Source organism: Apodemus sylvaticus, chromosome 4 (assembly GCF_947179515.1).
Source record: "Apodemus sylvaticus chromosome 4, mApoSyl1.1, whole genome shotgun sequence".
In the NCBI taxonomy this organism is placed as follows: Eukaryota; Metazoa; Chordata; class Mammalia; order Rodentia; family Muridae; genus Apodemus; species Apodemus sylvaticus.
In genome coordinates, this window is record NC_067475.1 from 160,791,121 (window position 1) to 160,811,633 (window position 20,513).

Sequence of the window (20,513 nt, forward strand, 5' to 3'; positions counted from 1 at the left end):
GGAAGGACACTTCATACTCATCAAAGGAAATGTCTACCAAGATGAACTCTCAATTCTGAACACCTGTACTCCAAATGCAAGGTACACACATTCATAAAACTTTACTATAGCTCAAAGCACACATTGCAACTCACACAATAATAGCAGACTTGAATACCCTACTCTCAACAATGAACAGATCATATAAACTGAAACTAAACAGAGACACAGTGAAACTAACAGAAGTTATGAACCGAATGGATTTAATATATATATATAACATTTCATCCTAAAACAAAAGAATATACCTTTTTCTCAGCACCTCATGGTACCTTCTCCAAAAGTGACCATATAATTGGTCACAAAACAGGCCTCAACAGATACAAGAAGATTGAAATAATCCCAATCATCCTATCAGATCATCATGGACTCAGGCTGGTCTTCAATAACAACAACAAAAAAACAAGTTAAAGCCCACATATACATGAAAACTGAACAATAACTCAATGATAATTTGGTAAAGGAAGAAATAAAGAAAGAAGTTAAAGACTTTTTAAAAATTTCATGAAAATGAAGGCACATCATACCAAAACTTAGAATGGGGACATAAAAGTAAGGAAATTCAAAAACCCAGCAGATCCTACTACAAAAGCCTATATTCAACACAACTCGAAAATCTGGATGAAATGGACAATTTTCTAGACAGATACCAGGTACCCAAGTTAAATCAAGATCAGATAATCCACCTAAATAGTCTCACAACACCTCAAGTGACAGAAACAGTTATTAAAAGTCTCTCAACCAAAAACAGCCCAGGACCAGATGGTTTAAGTGCAGAATTCTATCAGACCTTCAAAGAAAACCTAATATCAATTCTCTTCAAACTATTCCACAAAATTGAAATTCTTCTTTATATGAAGCCACAATTATCCTTATTCCTAAACCACACAAAGACCCACAAAAAGAGAACTTCAGACCAATTTCCCTTATGAATATCAATGCAAAACTACTCAATAAAATTCTCAAAAACTGAATCCAAGAACACATCAAAACAGTCATCCAACATGATCAAGTAGGCTTTATCCCAGGAATGCAAGGATGGTTCAATATACGGAAATCCATCAGCATAATCCACTGTATAAACAAACTCAAAGGGGAAAAAACTACATTATCATATTAGATTCTGAGAAAGCATTTGACAAAATTTAACACCCCTTCATGGTAAAAGTCTTGGAAAGATCAGGAATTCAAGGCCCATATCTAAACATAATAAAAGCAATATACCACAAATCAATAGCCAACATCAAACTAAATGGAGAGAAACTTGAAGCAATCCTACTAAAATCAGAGACTAGACAATGCTGCCCCTTCTGTCCCTACCTGCTCAATATGGTACTAGAAGTCCTACCCAGAGCAATTAGACAAGAGAAGGAAGTCAAAGAGATACAAATTGGAAAAGAAGAAGTCAAAATATCACTATTTGCACATGATATGATCGTATACTTCTGTGACCCCAAAAACTTCACCAGAGAACTCCTACAGCTGATAAACAACTTCAGCAAAGTGGCTGGATGAAATTAACTCAAACAAATCAGTAGCCTTCCTATACTCAAAGGATAAAGAAAGAAATTAGGGAAATGGCATCCTTCACAATAGTCACAAATAATATAAAATACCTTATTGTGACTCTAACCAAGCAAGTGAAAGATCTGTATGACAAGAACTTCAAGTCTCTGAAGAAATAAATCAAAGAATGTCTCAGAAGATGGAAAGATCTCCCATGCTCATGGATTGGCAGGATTAATATAGTGAAGATGGCCATCTTGCTGAAAACAATGTATGGATTCAATGCGATCCCCATCAAAATGCCAACTTAATTCTGTATAGAGTTAGAAAGAGCAATTTGCAAATTCATTTGGAATAACAAAACACCCAGGATAGTGAAAACTATTCTCAATAATAAAAGAACTTCTGGGGGAATCAGCATCCTTGACCCTCAAGTTGTACTACAGAGCAATAGTGTTAAAAACTACATGGTATTGGTACAGAGACAGGCAGGAAGATCAATGGAATAGAATTGAAGACCCAGAAATGAACCAACACACCTATGGTCACTTGATCTTTGACAAAGAAGCTAAAACCATCCAGCGGAAAAAAGATAGCATTTTCAACAAATGGTGCAGGTTCAACTGGCGTTGCGTGCATGTAAAAGAATGTAAATTGATCCATTCTTATCTTCTTATGTAAAGCTCAAGTCCAAGTGGATCAAGGACCTCCACATAAAGACACACTGAAACTAATAGAAGAGAAGGTGTGGAAGAGCCTTGAATACATGAGCACAGGGGAAAATTTTCTGAACAGAACACCAATGGCTTATGCTCTAAGATCAAGAATTGACAAATGGGACCTCATAAAATTGCAAATTGTGGCAAAGAACATAGTAAATAGGAGAAAATGGCAACCAACAGATTGGGAAAAGTTCTTTACCAATCCTACATCTGAAAGAGAGCTAATATCTAATATATACAAAGAACTCAGGAAATTAGACCCCAGACAATCAAATAACCCTATTAAAATTGGGGTACAGAGATAAACAAAGAATTCTCAATTGAGGAAACCCGAATGGTTGAGAAGCAGCTAAAGAAATGTTCAACACCCTTAGTCATCAGGGAAATGTAAATGAAAACAACCCTGAGATTCCCTAGGCAGGAATGGGTAAGATCAAAAACTCAGGTGACAGCAGATGCTGGCAAGGGTGTAGAGAAAGGGGAACATTCCTCCATTGTTGGTGGGATTACAAGCTGGTACAACCACTCTGGAGATCAGTCTTGTGGTTCCTCAGAAAATCAGAAATAGTTCTACCTAAGGACCGAGCTATACAACTCCTGGGCATATATCCAAAAGATTCTCCAACATATAACAAGGGCACATGCTCCACTATGTTCACAGCAGCTTTATTTATAATAGCCAGAAACTGCAAAGAACCCAGATGTCCTTCAACAGAGGAACAGATACAGAAAATGTGGTACATTTACACAATGGAATACTACTCAGTCATTAAAAACAATGACTTCATGAAATTTTCAGGCAAATGGATGGAACTAGAAAATATCATCCTGAGTTAGGTGACCCAATCACAAAAGAACACACATGGTATGCATTCATTGATAAGTGGGTATTAGTCCAAAAGCTCAGAATACCCAAGATCATATGAAGCTCAAGAAGAAGGAAGACCAAAGAGTGGGTGCTTCAGTCCTTCTTAGAAAGGGGAACAAAATATTCACAGGAGGAGATACGGAGACAAAGTGTAGAGCAGAGACTGAAGGAAAGGACATCCAGAGACTTCCCAACCTGGGGATCCATCCCACATACAGTCACCATATGCAGACTCTATTGTGGATGCTAAGAAGTGCTTGCTGACAGCTGAAGTGATATAGCTGTCTCCTGAGAGGCTCTGCCACAGCCTGACACATACAAAGGTAGAGATCGCAGCCAACTATTAGACTGAGCACAAGTTAGAGAAAGAACTGAAGGATCTGAAGGGGTTTGCAACCCTACAGGGAGAACAACAATATTAACAAACAAGAGCTCCCAGGGTCTTAACCAACAACCAACAACGAGTACACATGCAGTGACCCATGGCTCCAGTCACAAGGCTAGCAGAGGATGGTCTTGTTGGGCATCAACGGGAGAAGAGGCCCTTGGGCCCAGGAAAGCTTGATACCCCAGTGTAGAGGAATGTGAGGGCAGGGAAGTGGGAGTGGCTGGGTGGGTGAGGATACTCCTTCATAGAAGTAGGAGATTGGGATGGGGGTTCCGTGCATGCGCAGTCTTGCTCTTCCTGGTGACTGGATCTCCCTGGGAAGCAATGTCTGTCCTGAAGACGTGCAAGTCCTTATGTACTTCAGGCTGACATGGAACTTAAAAAAAAGCATTGATCATACTATCAATGTGCTGGGATTAAAGCCTTGTTGATGGCTGTAAAACTTAACATTTATCATTTGAAACTGACACAGCACAAAATCTCAACAACTCAAAGAATAAATAAGTCTATGCATTAAAATGTGAGAGTAATCTCTTTTGTATCTTGATAACATTTACTCCTTACTGGTGTCCACTGTCCACCACACATGCTTTGTCCACTGTAATCCGCACATGCGCACTCTCCATCGAACTCCGAGCATGCGCACTCCCCGTCATACTCCGCGCATGGGCACTGCCCGTCGTACTCCGCGCATGCGCACTGCCCGTCGTACTCTGCGCATGCGCACGTGCCGCCATACTCCGCGCATGCGCGCTAACCGCCGTACTCCGCGCATGCGCACTCGCCGCCGTACTCCGCGCATGCGCACTTGCTGCCATATTCCGCGCATGCGCACTCGCCGCCGTACTCCGCGCATGCGTGCTAACCACCGTACTCCGCACATGCGCACTGCCCGCCGCACTCCGCGCATGCGCACTAACCACCGTCTCCGCGCATGCGCACTGCCCGCCGTACTCCGCGCATGCGCACTCGCTGCCGTACTCCGCGCATGCGCGCTCCGCGCCGTACTACGCGCATGCGCAGTTCAGGCTTCAGTGGGGCGGGACTTCCTGTCGGAGCAATTCCCCCCCCTTACCTCCGGAAGAGCCTAGGAACCGAGTCCTAGGACGCCAGCGGTTGAGCACCGATCGCGGTGCGCTCGCGCGAGGTGAGTCGGTTCTGTCCCTGCGTTCTGCGCAGCGTTATTCGGTGGCCGAGGCGTGGGCTCCCGGCGGGCTGCGGACGAGCTCTCCCCGTGCTGGGCCGGGGCGGCGGCCGGGCCCTCCTCCGGGCCGTGCTCGCCGCAGTGCTCTGCAAACAGCCGAGCGGCTTCGCCCGGAGGTCCTCGGTCTCCGAGGTTGTGAGTCGCAGAATGAGCCCGGCTCTGCCCAAGCCCGCGGGGCTCTACACGGCGAATTCCAGGCCCACGAATTCACAGGGTTGGGGATGCCCTGCATCAGGAGCGGGGACAAGTGACGCGGGTAGCTCGGCTGTACAGGATAGAAAGTTTTAAGTCTGTATGACTTTGTTCCTAAAGTGAGGAATGTAGAATATAACCCCCGGGAAAACAAGTCTTGAAGCAAAGGTCTCTGAAATCAAAGGGTTTATTGAGCCATTTACCAGCTAGGAAAAGGACCAAGACTTGGGGCACATTTTGTAAACTACCAGCAACAAGGCTAAAAAAGTGCCTCTGAGATCAAGAGTTAATGCTGCAATTGGATCTCCAGACACATGTTTTTTAATTCTCCATTCTTGCTCCCCCCCCCCCAAAAAAAAGAACACATCCCAGAGAACTGTTATTTAATTGACTTCCGTTGTCTCTTCCCTCTTCTGGACAGCTACATTTTAGGGCACCTCAGAAATTTTCATTTATCAGCCTCCTTTCCTCAAGGAATATATTAGAACTGGTTGAGAAGATGTAGCATGCATACAAATGACCAAATACTGCATAGCAGCAGCAGTTTTTCAGCAAGTGTCTATTGGTTGGTATCTGTTGGGTTGACGATGGGATGGATGGCTTTTGAAATGGTCATGGAGAATCGGGAGGTGTTCTGTTTGTGTTGTCACAAGGTTGAGTGTGAGTGGCTTGAACGGTTTATGGTGAGGTTTATGGTGAGCAAGCCCAAGAATGTCCAGTTGTGACCGATCAGAGGAGAGCATTAAGAACAAGAATGACCAAGTTTGGAAGCCATTCTTGAAGAGCTGTGAGGAGTTTATTCTGTAACTCAAAAGGTGGCCTTTTATACGCTGACTTGGATGCTTGAGTCACAAGAAAAGGCGCGTAGGTGTGCTGGCCTCTGTCGGGAATACCAGCCGACGTTCTGAAGGCTAAGCCAGGATGGTCAAGAGCTCCAAGGCAACCTTACATCAATAAAGAGGATAATGAAGCAGCAGCAAGCAGCTTCTGCTCAGTGTCCCCCGTGCTTCTCCCTGCGCTAGAGGGTAGAGACTTCAGATGCTCTTAAAGAGGAAACTTTGTAGTAAAAAAAAAAATGAGTACAAAAGAGGAAGCACAAGTGTGTAACTTGTCGTGGGAAGCAGGCAGAGTGTGGCTCTATAAAGACTGCCACCTTTTCTGGGCATGACAGCGTCCATGCTTCCGTGGGCCAGGAACCCATGTTAGCCTGTGGTCAAGCCTGTGGTGAGTCTCTAGAGGCCAGCAGAAAGTTGGCAAGTCACACGGTCGTGCCCCGCCCCCCTGAGGTCCAGGAGGTAACTGGTACCTTTGCTTTTATCATAGTATTTTTAGACCTAGAGTTTTCTTCTCTCAGAATGTTGTAAGCAGGGAACTTTCTAATCAGAATTGAGCATACGTTCTGTAAAATCTGCCCATATAATATGGGGCAAAGTATTTCTGATCTATGAACCTTGAATTATTCACCTTTACCTTTTTTTTTTTTTAATTCCATCTGTGAAGCACTCAACTCCCTAGAGTTGAGGTAACACAGACAGCCTTTGTTCCTTTGTCTTTAAAAGTGCTTCTATTTCAGCCTTCCCTGTGTTCTTTGTCGTATTCCCCACCCACTCCTACACATAATAACCCTTAGCGTCTGTGTTGACCTCATCTGTTCCCCAGCACCCCCACAATATGATATGGTACAGCTACAACCCAAAATGTGGACCCTTGGGAGACTACTTGATAGAACCTCGTTTGCATTGATAATACCTCTGTTAAGGTGGGTATAATATCTCATGCCTGTGATCACAGTACTTGGAAAACACAGGCAGAGGATCCGGAGTTCAGGGTCATCCTTCGCTTTAAGACTAGCCTGGACTGTGAGACATTGACTCAAAACAGCACCAATAACAAAACGTTTTTACTACGAGCTGAACTATGTAATATTTCAAAATGATGTTTACTGGGACTATTTGTGGAGGAAAATTGAACTATAAACCAGGGAAGGGGTAAATCAAAGTGTTGCTAATTGAGATGCTTGTGTAAGTGAGTGCCTGCACAGTTTGTAACTGTTTGTGCTGACCTGTGTTGACTATGTTTAGATAATGGGAGACCCTTGGCAGGAGTGCATGGATTATGCAGTAGTCCTCGCAAGACAAGCTGGAGAGGTATGCACTACAGTATGTACGCCAGAGTGTGTGGGGTGTCGATGTTACAGCGCAGTCTTGTTCAGCAAAGCATGTTTTGAGTGGTGTCTACACGTGCAGTTTCACTAAACTGTAAATACAGTGAAAGTTGATTGATTTTGTGGGAGGCGTGGCTGGGGGTGGAGCCTAGGCCTGGGTTAACATTAGGCAGCATGGGCATGGGGGTGGAGCCTAGGCCTGGGTTAATGTTAGGCAGCATGGGAGTGGCATTTCCAGCTGAATTTTTCACTTTGTGATGTTAACCTTTGCAGCAACAGTCGTGAATCTAAAATAAGATACGAAATTACATAATATTTCTCTAAAGTGTCTTGTTTCATAGACATGTTTGAAAGAAAACATTTCAGAACATGTTAAGAGTGGTTGAATGCTTGAAGTTATTTTTGTCTTTTCTTTCTTGTTTGGTTTTAAATTATTTCCATCTTTTTTACTTGCTCTTTTTTAGATGATTCGTGAAGCTCTGAAAACTGAGATGAACGTCATGATTAAAAGTTCTCCCGCCGACTTGGTGACCGTTACTGACCAAAAAGTTGAGAAAATGCTCATGTCGTCTATAAAGGAAAAGTACCCATATCACGGGTATTTCTTCTACCGCTTTATCGCTTTATCGTGAGAGAGTTAAGTCTGGGCTGGAATAAGCGTTTGTGTGAGGCAGATGTTTCTAGATACAGCGGTGTAATAGGTGACTGACTTGAAAAGGAGCTTCGTTGGAGGTTGTGGGGCTGCTCAGGCCAGGATGACGGGAGGAAGATCCCTGTGGTGACGTCTGTTGCTTTGGATAGTGTGTGTGTGGTCTTGGTCTTAACTGATGGCTTGGCTGTTTCTGACTAATCTTTTATATTTTTTTTACCTCACTGGTTAAGATTCCAAATCCTGACTGGAGCCCCTGCGCGCTGAGTTATGTTGATTGCCTGCCCTGTGGTTCTAGGGTCAGGAAAGGGGATCTCTGCCGGGAGGAAATGTGTGGATGGTGGAAGCATGTCTGCTGCCTTAGGTGCAGCTGGAAAGCTCGCGTGAACTCCCTGCATTGCGAAATTCTGCATATGTGAGGGAAGTACCAGCATGAGAAAGTTCCATAGAAAATCCTAAATCAGACCCAAATTTAGCAAAAAAACATTGTTCATCCAGGCAAGATGGCAGATGCCCCTAATGCTAGCACTCAGGAGAAGGAGGGAAGACGCGTGGGAATGTGTAGCCAGCCAAGCCTGCGCGGTGACGCCTAGTCTCCAGAAACTGCAGGCTGGAAACAGGGTCAGCGGTAGAGCACTGTCTGCAGGTGCAAGTCCCCAGAACTCTTAAGAAATTAAAAGCCATCCTTTGAAGGTTTCGGCTAAGTGCTGCCTTGTCTTCCGCCTTGGGGCATTGACTGCTGTCAGTCATTTAGTCACGGAGATGGAACAATATTTAGAGTTGTGACTGAACATCCTTCCTGCCAATAACAAGGCTTACAGATAAGAGAAAAAGGAAACAGAGGACAAATATATATTGAGAGTTCAATGTCAAAGATAAAAAATAGAAAAAAGAACAGTTGAGAAGAAAACCGGCGACCGCAGACACCATGTGTAGAATTGACTTACCAGTTGCACAGTCTTTGGCTGCTGTGGTACATTCTCAGGAACTCACCAGCTCTTCTCGGTTTCGTTCTGCTTCTCTAAAGCCATTATTCTAAAACAGACCCAGAGCTTCACAGCTTGGCCAGGGTAGGGAGTGACTCGGCCAGCCCTGGCCGAGGTCTCTGGGAGTTTCCATCAGTGGGTCACCGAGGCCCCAGGAGGACGGAGGGACCCGTTACACCTGTAGTTGCTGGCAGCTCCAGCTCCCTCAGTTCAGTTTGCTGGACTTGAGAGGCTGTGTCACTCTCGCCTAGGCTGGCCTGACTGTTGCCCCCTGTGCCAACTGAGTGCTGAGATCATGGCGCGCGCTGCCACACCCGCCCCGCACTTACTTTTAAGATTGCAGTGTTAAATTACGTTAAATCACTTCATCTCATGCTAAGGATGACCTTTTCAGATGTGTGTACTTTCCCTGTATTTATACCATTTAGAATTTAGGACTCTGTACTGTTTCACCATGTTTATTATATTATCTCTCTCTCTCTCTCTCTCTCTCTCTCTCTCTTTCTCTCTCCTTCCTTCCTTCTCTCAGTTTCATTGGTGAAGAATCTGTGGCAGCTGGGGAAAAGACAGTCTTGACAGAGCAGCCCACGTGGATCATTGACCCTATTGATGGAACGACTAACTTTGTGCATCGGTATGCATTTAATTTTCGTGTACAACTCTTTGCTACACATATCAAGTAGGATGTCATAATCTGCTTGTCTATATCTCACAAAATATTGGTACAGAAATGCAGGGCCTCATGGCTGTGAAACAAGTATTCTTAATCAGTCTGCCATACCTTCACCACCATAAAATGATACTTTTTATTTGTTATTTAAATTAAAATTCAATTACATCATTTCACTCCTTCCTTTCCCTTGCTCTAAGTTTGTTTCCCCTTAAACTCCTACTTCTGCTAAAATACATGGCCCATTTTCATTTTCTGTTGTTATTATATAGATAAACGTGAGCCTACAAATATGTTCAAACAACCTAATAAGTCCATTATCATTGGTAGTATATGAACTATTTCTGAGATAACTATGATTGGCTTACAAATTAGGGGCTTCCCTTTGAGAAACACACATTTCCTCACTCTTTGTAATATGTATGTGCATGTAGTTCTTTATCTAGAAGTTTGTTTTTACAAGATTTATTCATTCCCATTTAGAATTACTAACATTGATGACTTTTGTTCAGAAATTGTTTTGACAAGCATATTACATTGTTGAACTATCAAATGTGAAGCCTCTCCCACATTTCTAGGACTCCCATTGTCAAAGCAGATTTATTGATCTTCTGGTATATAATCTTTCTGACTCTTTTGACCAATGTTTGGAGCCCAGGGTTTAGGAGTTAGCGTGTACTATGTATGCAGTTTGGCTTGAAGCCACAGGATATTTTGTTTTCTGTACCTTGAATAGCTGTGGTTTTCCATAATAGTTTCCATGCATTGCCAAGAGTACCTTTGCAAGCTACATTATCTGTAAAAATTATCTTAAATATTTAGAACAGACTATGGAATCATGCTTGTTTAGAGAAACTGTGATAGGACCTTCTCTAAGAGCCATGACCTCATATCTTCCCATGCTTCTAATAGTGGATATGATTTTCTGCACCTCAGAAATTAGATACTAACATAATATGGGTTTCTTTGTTATAGTTATCATCGTTGTATATTTCTGTCATGTAAAAATAGTATTTGGTCTGAGGTATTGATCCCTTAGGTATGCTAGTTCGCTTAGTTGTCCACTAGAGGACTTCGATCTAAAAAGAGATTTTTCAGCAATCCAAGCACATTTGAACATCAGCTCTTAGTTTTCCAGTTTTTATGGACAAAACTTACTGGCCCTACACATCAGTCAACATTCTACCTTGGGGAATGTCGGGGAGCTGTGAAGAAAGTTGGGACTATCTGAAATTTTAGAGTTGAGTAAGTTTTCAGTAATCTCCATAATTTGTTTTCTGCAAAATATTTCTTCTCTCTATATAAGGAGTTTCTTCAAATGATTAAAGGCAGTCTATTGACCTCTCAGCTGTATGAGCACTGGCTTTCCATACCCGAAATGGTCAGCAATGAAGAAAAACTATCAACAGCAAAGAGGTAATGGCTGGCGAATTGTGTGAACAACATCAACCAAATAGAAGTAGTATTTGCTTATACACATTAGAGAATATATATCCCAAAAATATTCAGTAAAAATGCTGCCAGCAAAAGGTTTCAATTGTTCACAAACACGGAATACATTTGCAAACAGAGGTGTGACTTAGGGAGTCACAGTGGACCATGCTTATGATTATCAGTTTTGTACTACACTTAAATTTGTCATTTTGGCCCCACCCCTAGCCTGAATCTGGAAAAACATTTAAGCAATATTTTGAATATACATTCTTACTTTCCTTTTATTTATGGAGGTCATTTCAAAAGATATAATGACTTTCCCCTTTTCTATATTTACAAATTGAGTAAACTTGTTTTTCACATAACTGTCTCTTTGTTCAGGCTTTTAGAAGAACTCCCGCCACTGAATGCTGCATTCCTGAGACAGATGTTTAGAATTCTAAATAAAATAGCCAGAAATTCCTCGATAAACCACATGCCAGCATACAGTCTCTCTGCTGCAATAGCGCCATTTCTTTTATGCCTTCCTAGATATGGAAATAAAGTACTGGCTACTGATATTTCCAAAAAGGTAATTGGCCATTTACTTTAAGCCTAGCTTTGATAAGCCTTTACAATGTGACAGAAAGACAGTATTACCCTCAGAGTCTGAGTTACTTTGTTGTTGATGATGATGATTTTGGCTTTGGTTTTGCTTCATTTTGTAAAATAAGTACATGTTTGAATGGCTTTCTTTTGGAGAGGAAGAATCATTGGTGCATTTTAAGTAAGTAAAATATGAATAGGTATTTGAGCTCAATGATGCAGTTTTTTTGTCAGTTGTGACTTAGAATATCCTTAGACGAATCCAGTGAGAATAAATGCTGTGAAATGAAAAAAAAAAAAAAAAAAAAAAAAAAAAAAAAAAAAAACCCTGGGTACTGGGTTCACCAACCAAGAATGAATTCTGATGTAATCAGTGTAGAATTTGTAAAATGCTACTTGTTTTCATGATGGTTTCCTCAACAAAACAAAGGTAATGCAATTTTGGATCATTTTTATCAGGTATGGTTATTATGACTCCTGATTTCTGTAATTAAATATGGCCTTGACCTCTTGATGCTGGTTATCATTGGTTTAGAGAATTATAGAGTAAAGTATTCTATGGGACCTGCCTTTCAAATATTATAATAAAGTACCAGAATTTTTACAGTATTGGTATCAAATGGTTATTTTGATTCTCAGTATTTGAGCTTCTGATTCACTATTAATTGACCAACTGCCCCGGGACCTGAAAGGAATATATTATAGGACAGCCTAATTGAGAATAAGTATTCCTCATATTGCATAGGAACAAATATCCTAAGGGAAAAAAAAGGGTTACAAAGAAACAAACACTGCAGATCCATAACTATCCAGTTTCTTCCATAGGCATTATTTTATTAATTCCCAGCATAATAAACCTGAGGATCAAGCTGTTACCATGGCATTTGCACAGAACCATCAGGGAAATGTGAATGTTACCACATAGATGGGTTTGCCTGTCTCTTGCCTTTTAGTTAGCCCATGGGACTGTTGAGTAGAAAGTTCCCTCCTTAGTTGTGCTTTTCTTTAAGCATCCTTACAAATATGCACAGCCATGAATGTGTCCAAGACAAGCAAGGTTAATCAAGTGGACAATATGTATAACATTCTGGGCCTCACAGGGTGAAAATTGGAAATCATCCTCTTATATGATATTGGACTGTGATGACCACACTTGAATATCTGATCTCATAATCATCTTTTAAATTTCTAAGAAGAAGCCCGCCTCGATACTTCATTAAAGCTAACGTTATCTCAGTATTTTAAAGTACATACTTTTAGCCTCCAAAATTCTTAAATAAAATGTGATTTGTAACTATGCAAAATGACAGAGACCCTTTTTGTTTGCCCTTTTTTTGTCCCAGATTTCTCTCGTAACATTCCTCATAGATAATTCTCCGAAACTGTTCGGGCTAGATATTGTTGCACTATGGTATGAAACCTCGTTTTATCATGGACCCGGAGGAAATACCTCATGTGACCAGGTTACTACATCTAATATCATCACCCCAAATGAACCAGAACATGGAGCCAGCAGCTGCCCCAAGGGGAGGACATACACCCCTGACCATGATGAACCAACAATAAGTCAAGTGGCTCCTCCTCTCTCTGAGGGCACTAACGGTGTGTATACATGTCCTACTACTATAAGTTAAAAGTTAGAATCATTTAGCACTGAACTATGAATTTTATAACAAACAACAATGAAGAATTTGCTAAACCATGTGAAGGGACACTTCACCTGTGTGTTATAATTTCCTACTGCAAGAGATTCCCTCCATATTTTGGTACCTCTTTGCACTGGTCCTGAATTTATGCAAAAGGTAAATCCCAGAAATGAGAGTAATTAACTAAGTATATGTCACTTACTTTGATATAAAGAGTATTAATTTAGATGTGTATTATACATTGAATAGCAATTCAATACCAAATTGGGTTTTCTCTACCTGAAATGTCTGGCTGTCCTAAATCTTACTGTGTAGACCATGCTGACCTCAAACTCACAGAGATCATCTTGGCTCAGCTTCTGAGGTCTGGGTATAAAGGCACATGCCAAAATGCTTTTCTTTTATGCAAGTTTTAAAATATAGCCTAATATACCAGTATGGGATTCATTGACACTGTGAACTCAGATTTGAGCTCTCAGTTCGGTGGGTTGTGAAGGGGGAAACCAAGGACTGTAATAAAAGTGCAGTCAGGCAAGTTGTGTGGTGAAATGCAGATACTATTGTTAATTTACATTTGGCCATGGCAGTTCTGCCAGAAAGACACAGGTGGACTAAAAAATTGGTACTATTTTATCGCTTGAATCTAATACCTATATGCTTACCTTTCAAGACAAACCCTAAAACTACTAGGTATACTAGAACTGTGGCCATATACAACTAGATATCCAATGCCTTATGAAGTAATGTCATGATTATAAATGTTATAATACTGATTATTTTTCTGTGTCTTTGTGGTGAAGCATAAGTAATGCAGGCTATAAAATGTGAAGGTCATGCAAGTGCTAAGTGAGTTCAATTACAATAAATAATGATTTTGCTCCTTTATTAGAATCAGAGACTCAAGAAGATAATATGAATGCAACCCAGCAAACAACTTCTCAAACTCCTACTGCACCACCAAAAAACCAAGTATTTCGTACTTGTCCACGGTTTATATGCTTGGACAAAATGCTACCTTCTATACTTGTGAGTTTGTTTCATTTTGGGTTTCTAAACCTGTCCTATTTCCCATAATTTCTGGGAACCTATTTTCTAAGTAAACTATTTCACCAAACTGATGAATATACAGATAACCTATTCATGAGGTCAGATTCTTTTAAAGTAGAAATAAAACCTACTGAAGTTAGAGTCTTCTAAATTAAAGAAAAGTGAAAATTTGAAAAGAAATAGTATTCCCATGTTTTTCACTGATTTCAGCAAAGACCCAAACTCACCAGCTTGTTGGATGAAATGGATCTTTGGAATTGCCCAACTATCAATATTTTGAACTGTGTTAGGACTCCATTGGTGTTATTGCCTCTGGTATTACTCAATCTTATAATCAAAAATATCTATAGATTACTATCTGATATTAACAATAAATTAGATATATACATGTTTTTTGCTATACATTGATCTTTTTATACTACTGCATTCTATGAAATTGTCGCCTAATAGGCTTAGTCTATCTTAAATATGCTTCTAGATTTCCATTGGAAATATTCATTTACTGTCCAGCATCTCTTTTAGCTCTATGCCTGTGCCAGGAATTTATGCCACACGTGAACAAGTTTATCATGTTAGACACATGAGAATTACTGCCCATTCCTTAGGTATTTTAGATCAGGATAATTTTGTCATCAATAACTGTAATCATGTAATCAATTAAAATGAAAGAAAACATGGAGTAAATCTGTGTATGGTCCTCATTTTTACAGAGTGAAACCATGGTAGAACAACTGAAAATTGCTTGGGTTCTTAAATGTGACAGCATCTTTCGATAAGGATGGTTTAAAATAAGAAGTCACCAAAGAAGGAAATAAAAGTCTCAGAAGTATAGTGGAAAAGGAAAGATTTCTTTAAAACACAAATGCCAGTTTTCACAGTAGAGGTCAGGGTAGACAGGAAGCCAAATAGTGATGTGATCTCTGAAAGAGAACTATCCCAATAGTTACTTGGAATGGCATGCTCGAGAAAGAACTTCAAAAAGCAAAGAAAAAGTAAGAGAGCACCATTCACCAAAATGCTTCGGTGACTAGAAGTGTGATTCAATCTTGAGGGTTGTTTAATTACCAGAAACCCTTGATGATTCAAATTGGGAAAAATGGATTAGGGAAAGAAATATATTTGGAAGCTAAAAAAGAAAAAAGTGAAATGTCCTCTTCATTTCTTTCAGTTGTAGCTATGCATCCATGATTGCCATGACTCTGGTTTACCTTCAAAGACCTATTTGTGCTTTAGCTGTTTGGATCTGTTATAATAGAAGCTTGTCCTTATCCCACACAGGATATGATATCGGTCATTGCGGAAAAAGGACCAGAATCAGAAGAAGTATTCCAATCCATTTCCGATAGATCACACTTGGTCCTGAGGGATAAGATCTATACTGAGCAACACATTAATTGGGACCAAGAATCAGTACTCACAGTAGCTTACCTTTTAAAGGTAAGGCAGTATTTTGCATCACCAACATTCAGCATCCCTCTAGAGATGCATATTCTGTCCTTGAGATTACCAGATCATGACAGTTTTCTTGAACTATGGATACATGATCTCCGAATAAGAGTCACTTTAGGTAAAAGTGTGACAAGCTCAAAGATTCATCACAAAGACACAGGTGAACACTTTCTGTTGGAGGTTAACTTTCTCATACATCAGATGGGCTTTTTTGGCATTACAAATGTTCCCACTGATTTCACCTCTCTAACTATACCACCTGAATTAATAATAGAACAAGTAATAATAGTAATAAAAGTGTGTTTTACACGATGCATGTCTTAAATCATACTTACCACAAAAACTTAAGTAAAAGCTATTCTACCACAGACTTGTAATGTGAGAGAATTGCATGTTGCCAATTCTATATCCAGTCCAATATCTATGTCCAGTAGATATATAAAATTGTTTTCCTTCTCTAAGAAAAAATAAAGCAGTATTTTCACTTTTTCCTGATATTGCCATCCTAACCCCATGTCAAATACTGAAGAATTAGCCTAACTTACTTCTAAGTAGTCTAATATGCTTAACTTCTCAGTGAGCAGCAGTAACTCTAGAGCAAATATCATTGTTTGATTTTTATTTGGGGCATGATCTGAGATTGCCTCTAAGTAGACTGGAGCTATGGCCCCAGACATCAAGAGAAAAGATAATGCTCTGAGAGTAGCCATGGTTAATAACGTTAGGCAATGGTAACAAATGATCCCCCCTTGGCCCTCGAGCTTGCCAAGTGCATCTGGCTCTCATTGCCAGAAACCTGGGACCACATCACAGGGAGGAAAGTGAAGATCAGTAACTGGAAGTCATGTGTATTCACAGCAATTTAAAGGTACAGGAACACCTGGGCACCTTCCATTTGTCTGAATTTCTATCCTTGATACAATGTGAAAGTTAATTGTGGCATTTCAAACAAGTTGCTGCTTACAATTAATTTAAATAGTTGAATATTTACACATTTTAATTGAATATTTACATGTTTTAAGAATGGATGTGAAACTGTGAGATATTCTCACATGTAAAACAGTGTGCTTAAGTAAGGAAGTTCACCACTATTCCAGGTGTACCCAGAGGCATACATGTATATTACAACTTTACTCTCTGTGAACTGAAAGTACAAGTTCACCTAATTATACAATCAGAATGAAGCATTTCCTGGCCCTGTCATTTTTGGATGGTTTTTTATTTTCAGAAAGAACACTTTGCTTTTTGTTTGTTTTATTGGTTTTTTAATACTTACTGTTCATTTTTTCTTCTTTTAATATAACTATTATTACTACCAATTTATTCATTCATTTATTTATTAATTTTCATCTTGAAACTGCTACACTCTACCTCTTCATCCTTTATGAGTCTCTTTCCTTCTCCTCTGAGCAGGTCAAGGTCCCCATGTGTTATCCTTGCACCCTGACAAATCAATTCTCTTCAAGGTTAGCACAACTTCTCCTACTGAGGCCAGTTGGGTGAGGGTTTCCACAGACAGTCAACAGTTTTAGGGATAGACCCTGTTCCAAATGTTGGGGGGCCCACATGGTGTCCGAGCTGTACATTTGCTACATATATGCCATATGTCACAGCGCAGCTTCTGTATGCTTTTTGGTTGGTGTTCACTTCTTGGCAGCTCTCAATGGTCCACGGTAGTTGAGTCTGTTGATCTTCTTGTAGAGTCCCTATCTTGATCGGGGCCCTGAATTCTTTCCTCAATTATTCACTAAGAGTCCATGAGCTCTATCTAATGTTTCCCTGTGGGTCTCTATCTGTTTTAGCCAGCTGCTGGGTGAAGTCTCTCAGAGAGCAGTCATGCTAGGCTACTGTCTGGATATCCCACAGAGTGGCTGACCTCCATTGAGACAGATAGAATTTCAGCCTGTGAGTTGGAAAGCATATCCCTGATTTCAGGTAGTAGGGTGGACTGAAAACCAGGAAAGGCAATCAGAATAGACAGTAGGGTTATTTCATTGATGCTGCAGTCAGAACTCTGATTCTTTGCTTCTACTCTTAGGTAAAAACACATAGGCTCCTGCCTTTAGTTTCCACTTTTATAATGCATAATGCATGGAATTACTGATATGCAGGATATGGAACCCCCAAACAGATTGTGACACACAAGTTAACAATCCCTGGTCTAACCTCCTATTTTTAAACAAAACTTTTTTCAAATACTTTCTACAATGTACATAGACCATTAATTTTCTTGTGTTTTTTTCATTATAAAAGGATTTTATTAGAAACATACAAGGAAGCTTACTTTATTCAGATTTGTATGAAAATTGGCTTAGTGTCCTTGATGAAGAATCCCTGCTTGGAAAAATTTCAACTATATGAAGGTAATGACATAGTATACACTTGGGGAAATGCCCAAAGTTAGAAGTAATGCATTTTGAGATATATGGGCTTGTCTTTATAGGATTATAAGCTGGAATGATGTCCCAAGACAAGAAGTTTCCTTTGCTAAGACATGTATAGTCACTTTATAAACAGGTGCATTTCTCACACAAGTGTGTTGTACCATGTCTGTAATCCAACCACTTGAGACTCTTCTAAATTATAATGGTCATGGTGTGGAAGACAGCTTATGCTACGCAGTTGTGTGCAAGACAGATTAGAACATTGGTTTGAATTCCTGAGTGAGACAAGTTAAAAGAAGTATATAAGTATAATAACTGTGGGCTATTTGTATCCTAATACTATTACCATAGTATTGTAAATATTGAACATTTCAATACATATATCATTAATTAGAACGGGAAGCTATCACTAAGTTCTTCCTTCTCAACTATAACTACCTAGATAAGTCTGGGTCAGGTATAGCTTTGACTTCTTTGGGTCATTTCCCTGTATCCATAGAATGATTTCTTAAGTACCAGGACTTTGAGCTCCCATTTCTACCCAGGACTCCAGTATCTCTGCCTTATCTATAGCAGAAGCTTTTATGCCTGCATTGTGTAGGGTCACTAGTGCGTCTTCTGCTCCTTGTGTTCCAGAGTGTCACAAGAGTGCTGCATGGATTCATAGTAAGTTGGATATTAAATGTGCCCCCATGGTGGTTAGAAAGATGGTTCATTGTTTAGCAACACTTTTTTCCATACACAGAACACACACAACCTGCAACAAGCTTCATTCATTCATTCTATTTCCAGAGAACCTGACACCTTCCTCTGGGTTCTGTGGGTAGCAGTAATACATGTAATACAGAAAAATGCATACATAATTTTTAAAGTTTCCCATAATTCTATAGGGGAAATTGATTTTCAGATAATATTTTAGCCAACACTAGCAATATTTTACCTAAAATCTGTATTTTGGGGTGGAGTCTTTCATTTGTTTATATTAGTGCACATGCAGAAGCTATGCATGCAGTCGATGGCATAACTATATCCAAAGTTCCATTTCTTTCTATTAGATATTTACTTTATTGACATCTCAAATATTATTCCCTTTCCTCATTTCCTCTCGGAAAACCCCCTATCCCATCTTCCAGACCCCTGCTCACCTATCTACCCACTCCCACTTTCCTGTCCTGGCATTACCCTTCAGTGGAGCAGCAAGCTTTCACAGGACCAATGTCCTCTCCTCTCATTGATTTCTGAAAAACCCATCCTCTGCTATATATGTAGCTGGAGCCATGGGTCCCTCCATATGTACTCTTTGGTTGGTGGGTTAGTTCCTTGGAGCTCTGGTTACTGGTTGGTTCATATTATTATTCCAGCCTATGGGGCTGCAAAACCCTACAGCTCTCTAGCTCCTCCATTGGGGACCCTGTGCTTAGTCCATTGGTTGGCTGTGAGCATCAACTTCTGTCTTTGTCAGGCACTGGCAGAGCCTCTCAGGAGACAGGTATATCGGGCTCCTGTCAGATAGCCCTTGTTGGCATTCACAATAGTGACTGGGTTTGGTAAGTGTGTATGGGATGAATCCCATGTGGAGCAGTCTCTAAATGGCCTTTCCTTAAGGTTCTGCTCCACCCTTTGTGTCTAAATCTCCTCCCATGGGTATTTTGATCCCCCTTCTAAGACAAATGGAAGTATCCACACTGCGGCCTTCCTTCTTCTTGGCCTTCATGTGGTCTGTGAATTGTGTCTTGGGTATTCTGAGCGTTTTGGTTGATATTCACGCATCAATGAGTGCATAAGATGTGTTTGTTTTTCGTTTGTTTGATCGGTTGGTTTTGGGTTACCTCACTCAGGATATTTTCTAGTTCTACCCATTTGCCTAAGAATTTCATGAATTCATTGATTTTAATAGCTGAGCAGTACTCCATCTTATAAATGTACATTTTCTGTACCTATACCTCTGTTGAGGGACATGTGGGTTCTTTCCAGCTTCTGCCTACTATATAAATAAGGCTACTATGAGCATAGTGGAGCATGTAGCCTTATTGTCTGTTGGAGCTTCTTCAGGATATAAGCCAAGGTCCGCTGGTAGTACTATGTCCAATTTTCTGAGGAATCAACAACCCGATATCCAGAGTGGTTTTACCAACTTGCAATCCCACCAGCAATGTAGGAGTGTTCCTCTTTCTCCACATCCTCACCAGCATCTGCTGTCCCCCAAGTTTTTGATCCTGGCAATTTTAACTGGAATGAGGTGGAATTTCAGGGTTATTTTGATTTGCATTTCCCTAATGATTAAGGATGTTGACAATGCAGCATTACTTGTCAGACAATCAACAGTAAAATTTTCCTTTGTCTATATAGTATTCTACTGAAGATGCCACAAGCAAATTACATTGTCCTTAAACAGCTCATTCGAGTGCTATTAAAAATTAAAACGTCTGCCAAGAATACTCTAGACAGCTTCATCTTATCTATCCGTATAGCCCCACATGTGTTATGGGATCAGACTTGTGTGAACTCATTATTTGGAAGTGACATTCCAAAAAAGGTAAGAGGATCTGATTTTTCCCTTTGAGAACAAAGTAGTCATTG

General features: G+C 40.3%; 1 protein-coding gene across 11 annotated transcripts in view; it reads left to right on the plus strand.

The window, feature by feature from the left end:
• The first annotated feature begins 4,574 nt into the window (after positions 1 to 4,574).
• LOC127683533 (rho GTPase-activating protein 20-like) overlaps positions 4,575 to 20,513 on the plus strand; it is a 429,795-nt gene continuing 413,856 nt past the window's right edge. For 2 of the 11 annotated variants that reach the window (XM_052180862.1, XM_052180870.1), the window contains exons 1-7: positions 6,685 to 7,066; positions 7,548 to 7,681; positions 9,248 to 9,352; positions 11,204 to 11,393; positions 12,751 to 13,009; positions 13,943 to 14,079; positions 15,379 to 15,537. In XM_052180862.1, coding sequence (XP_052036822.1) covers positions 7,004 to 7,066; positions 7,548 to 7,681; positions 9,248 to 9,352; positions 11,204 to 11,393; positions 12,751 to 13,009; positions 13,943 to 14,079; positions 15,379 to 15,537 — 1,047 coding nt within the window. In that variant the 5' untranslated portion in view covers positions 6,685 to 7,003. The other 9 variants (XM_052180868.1, XM_052180871.1, XM_052180866.1 and 6 more) reach the window with 7 other exon arrangements.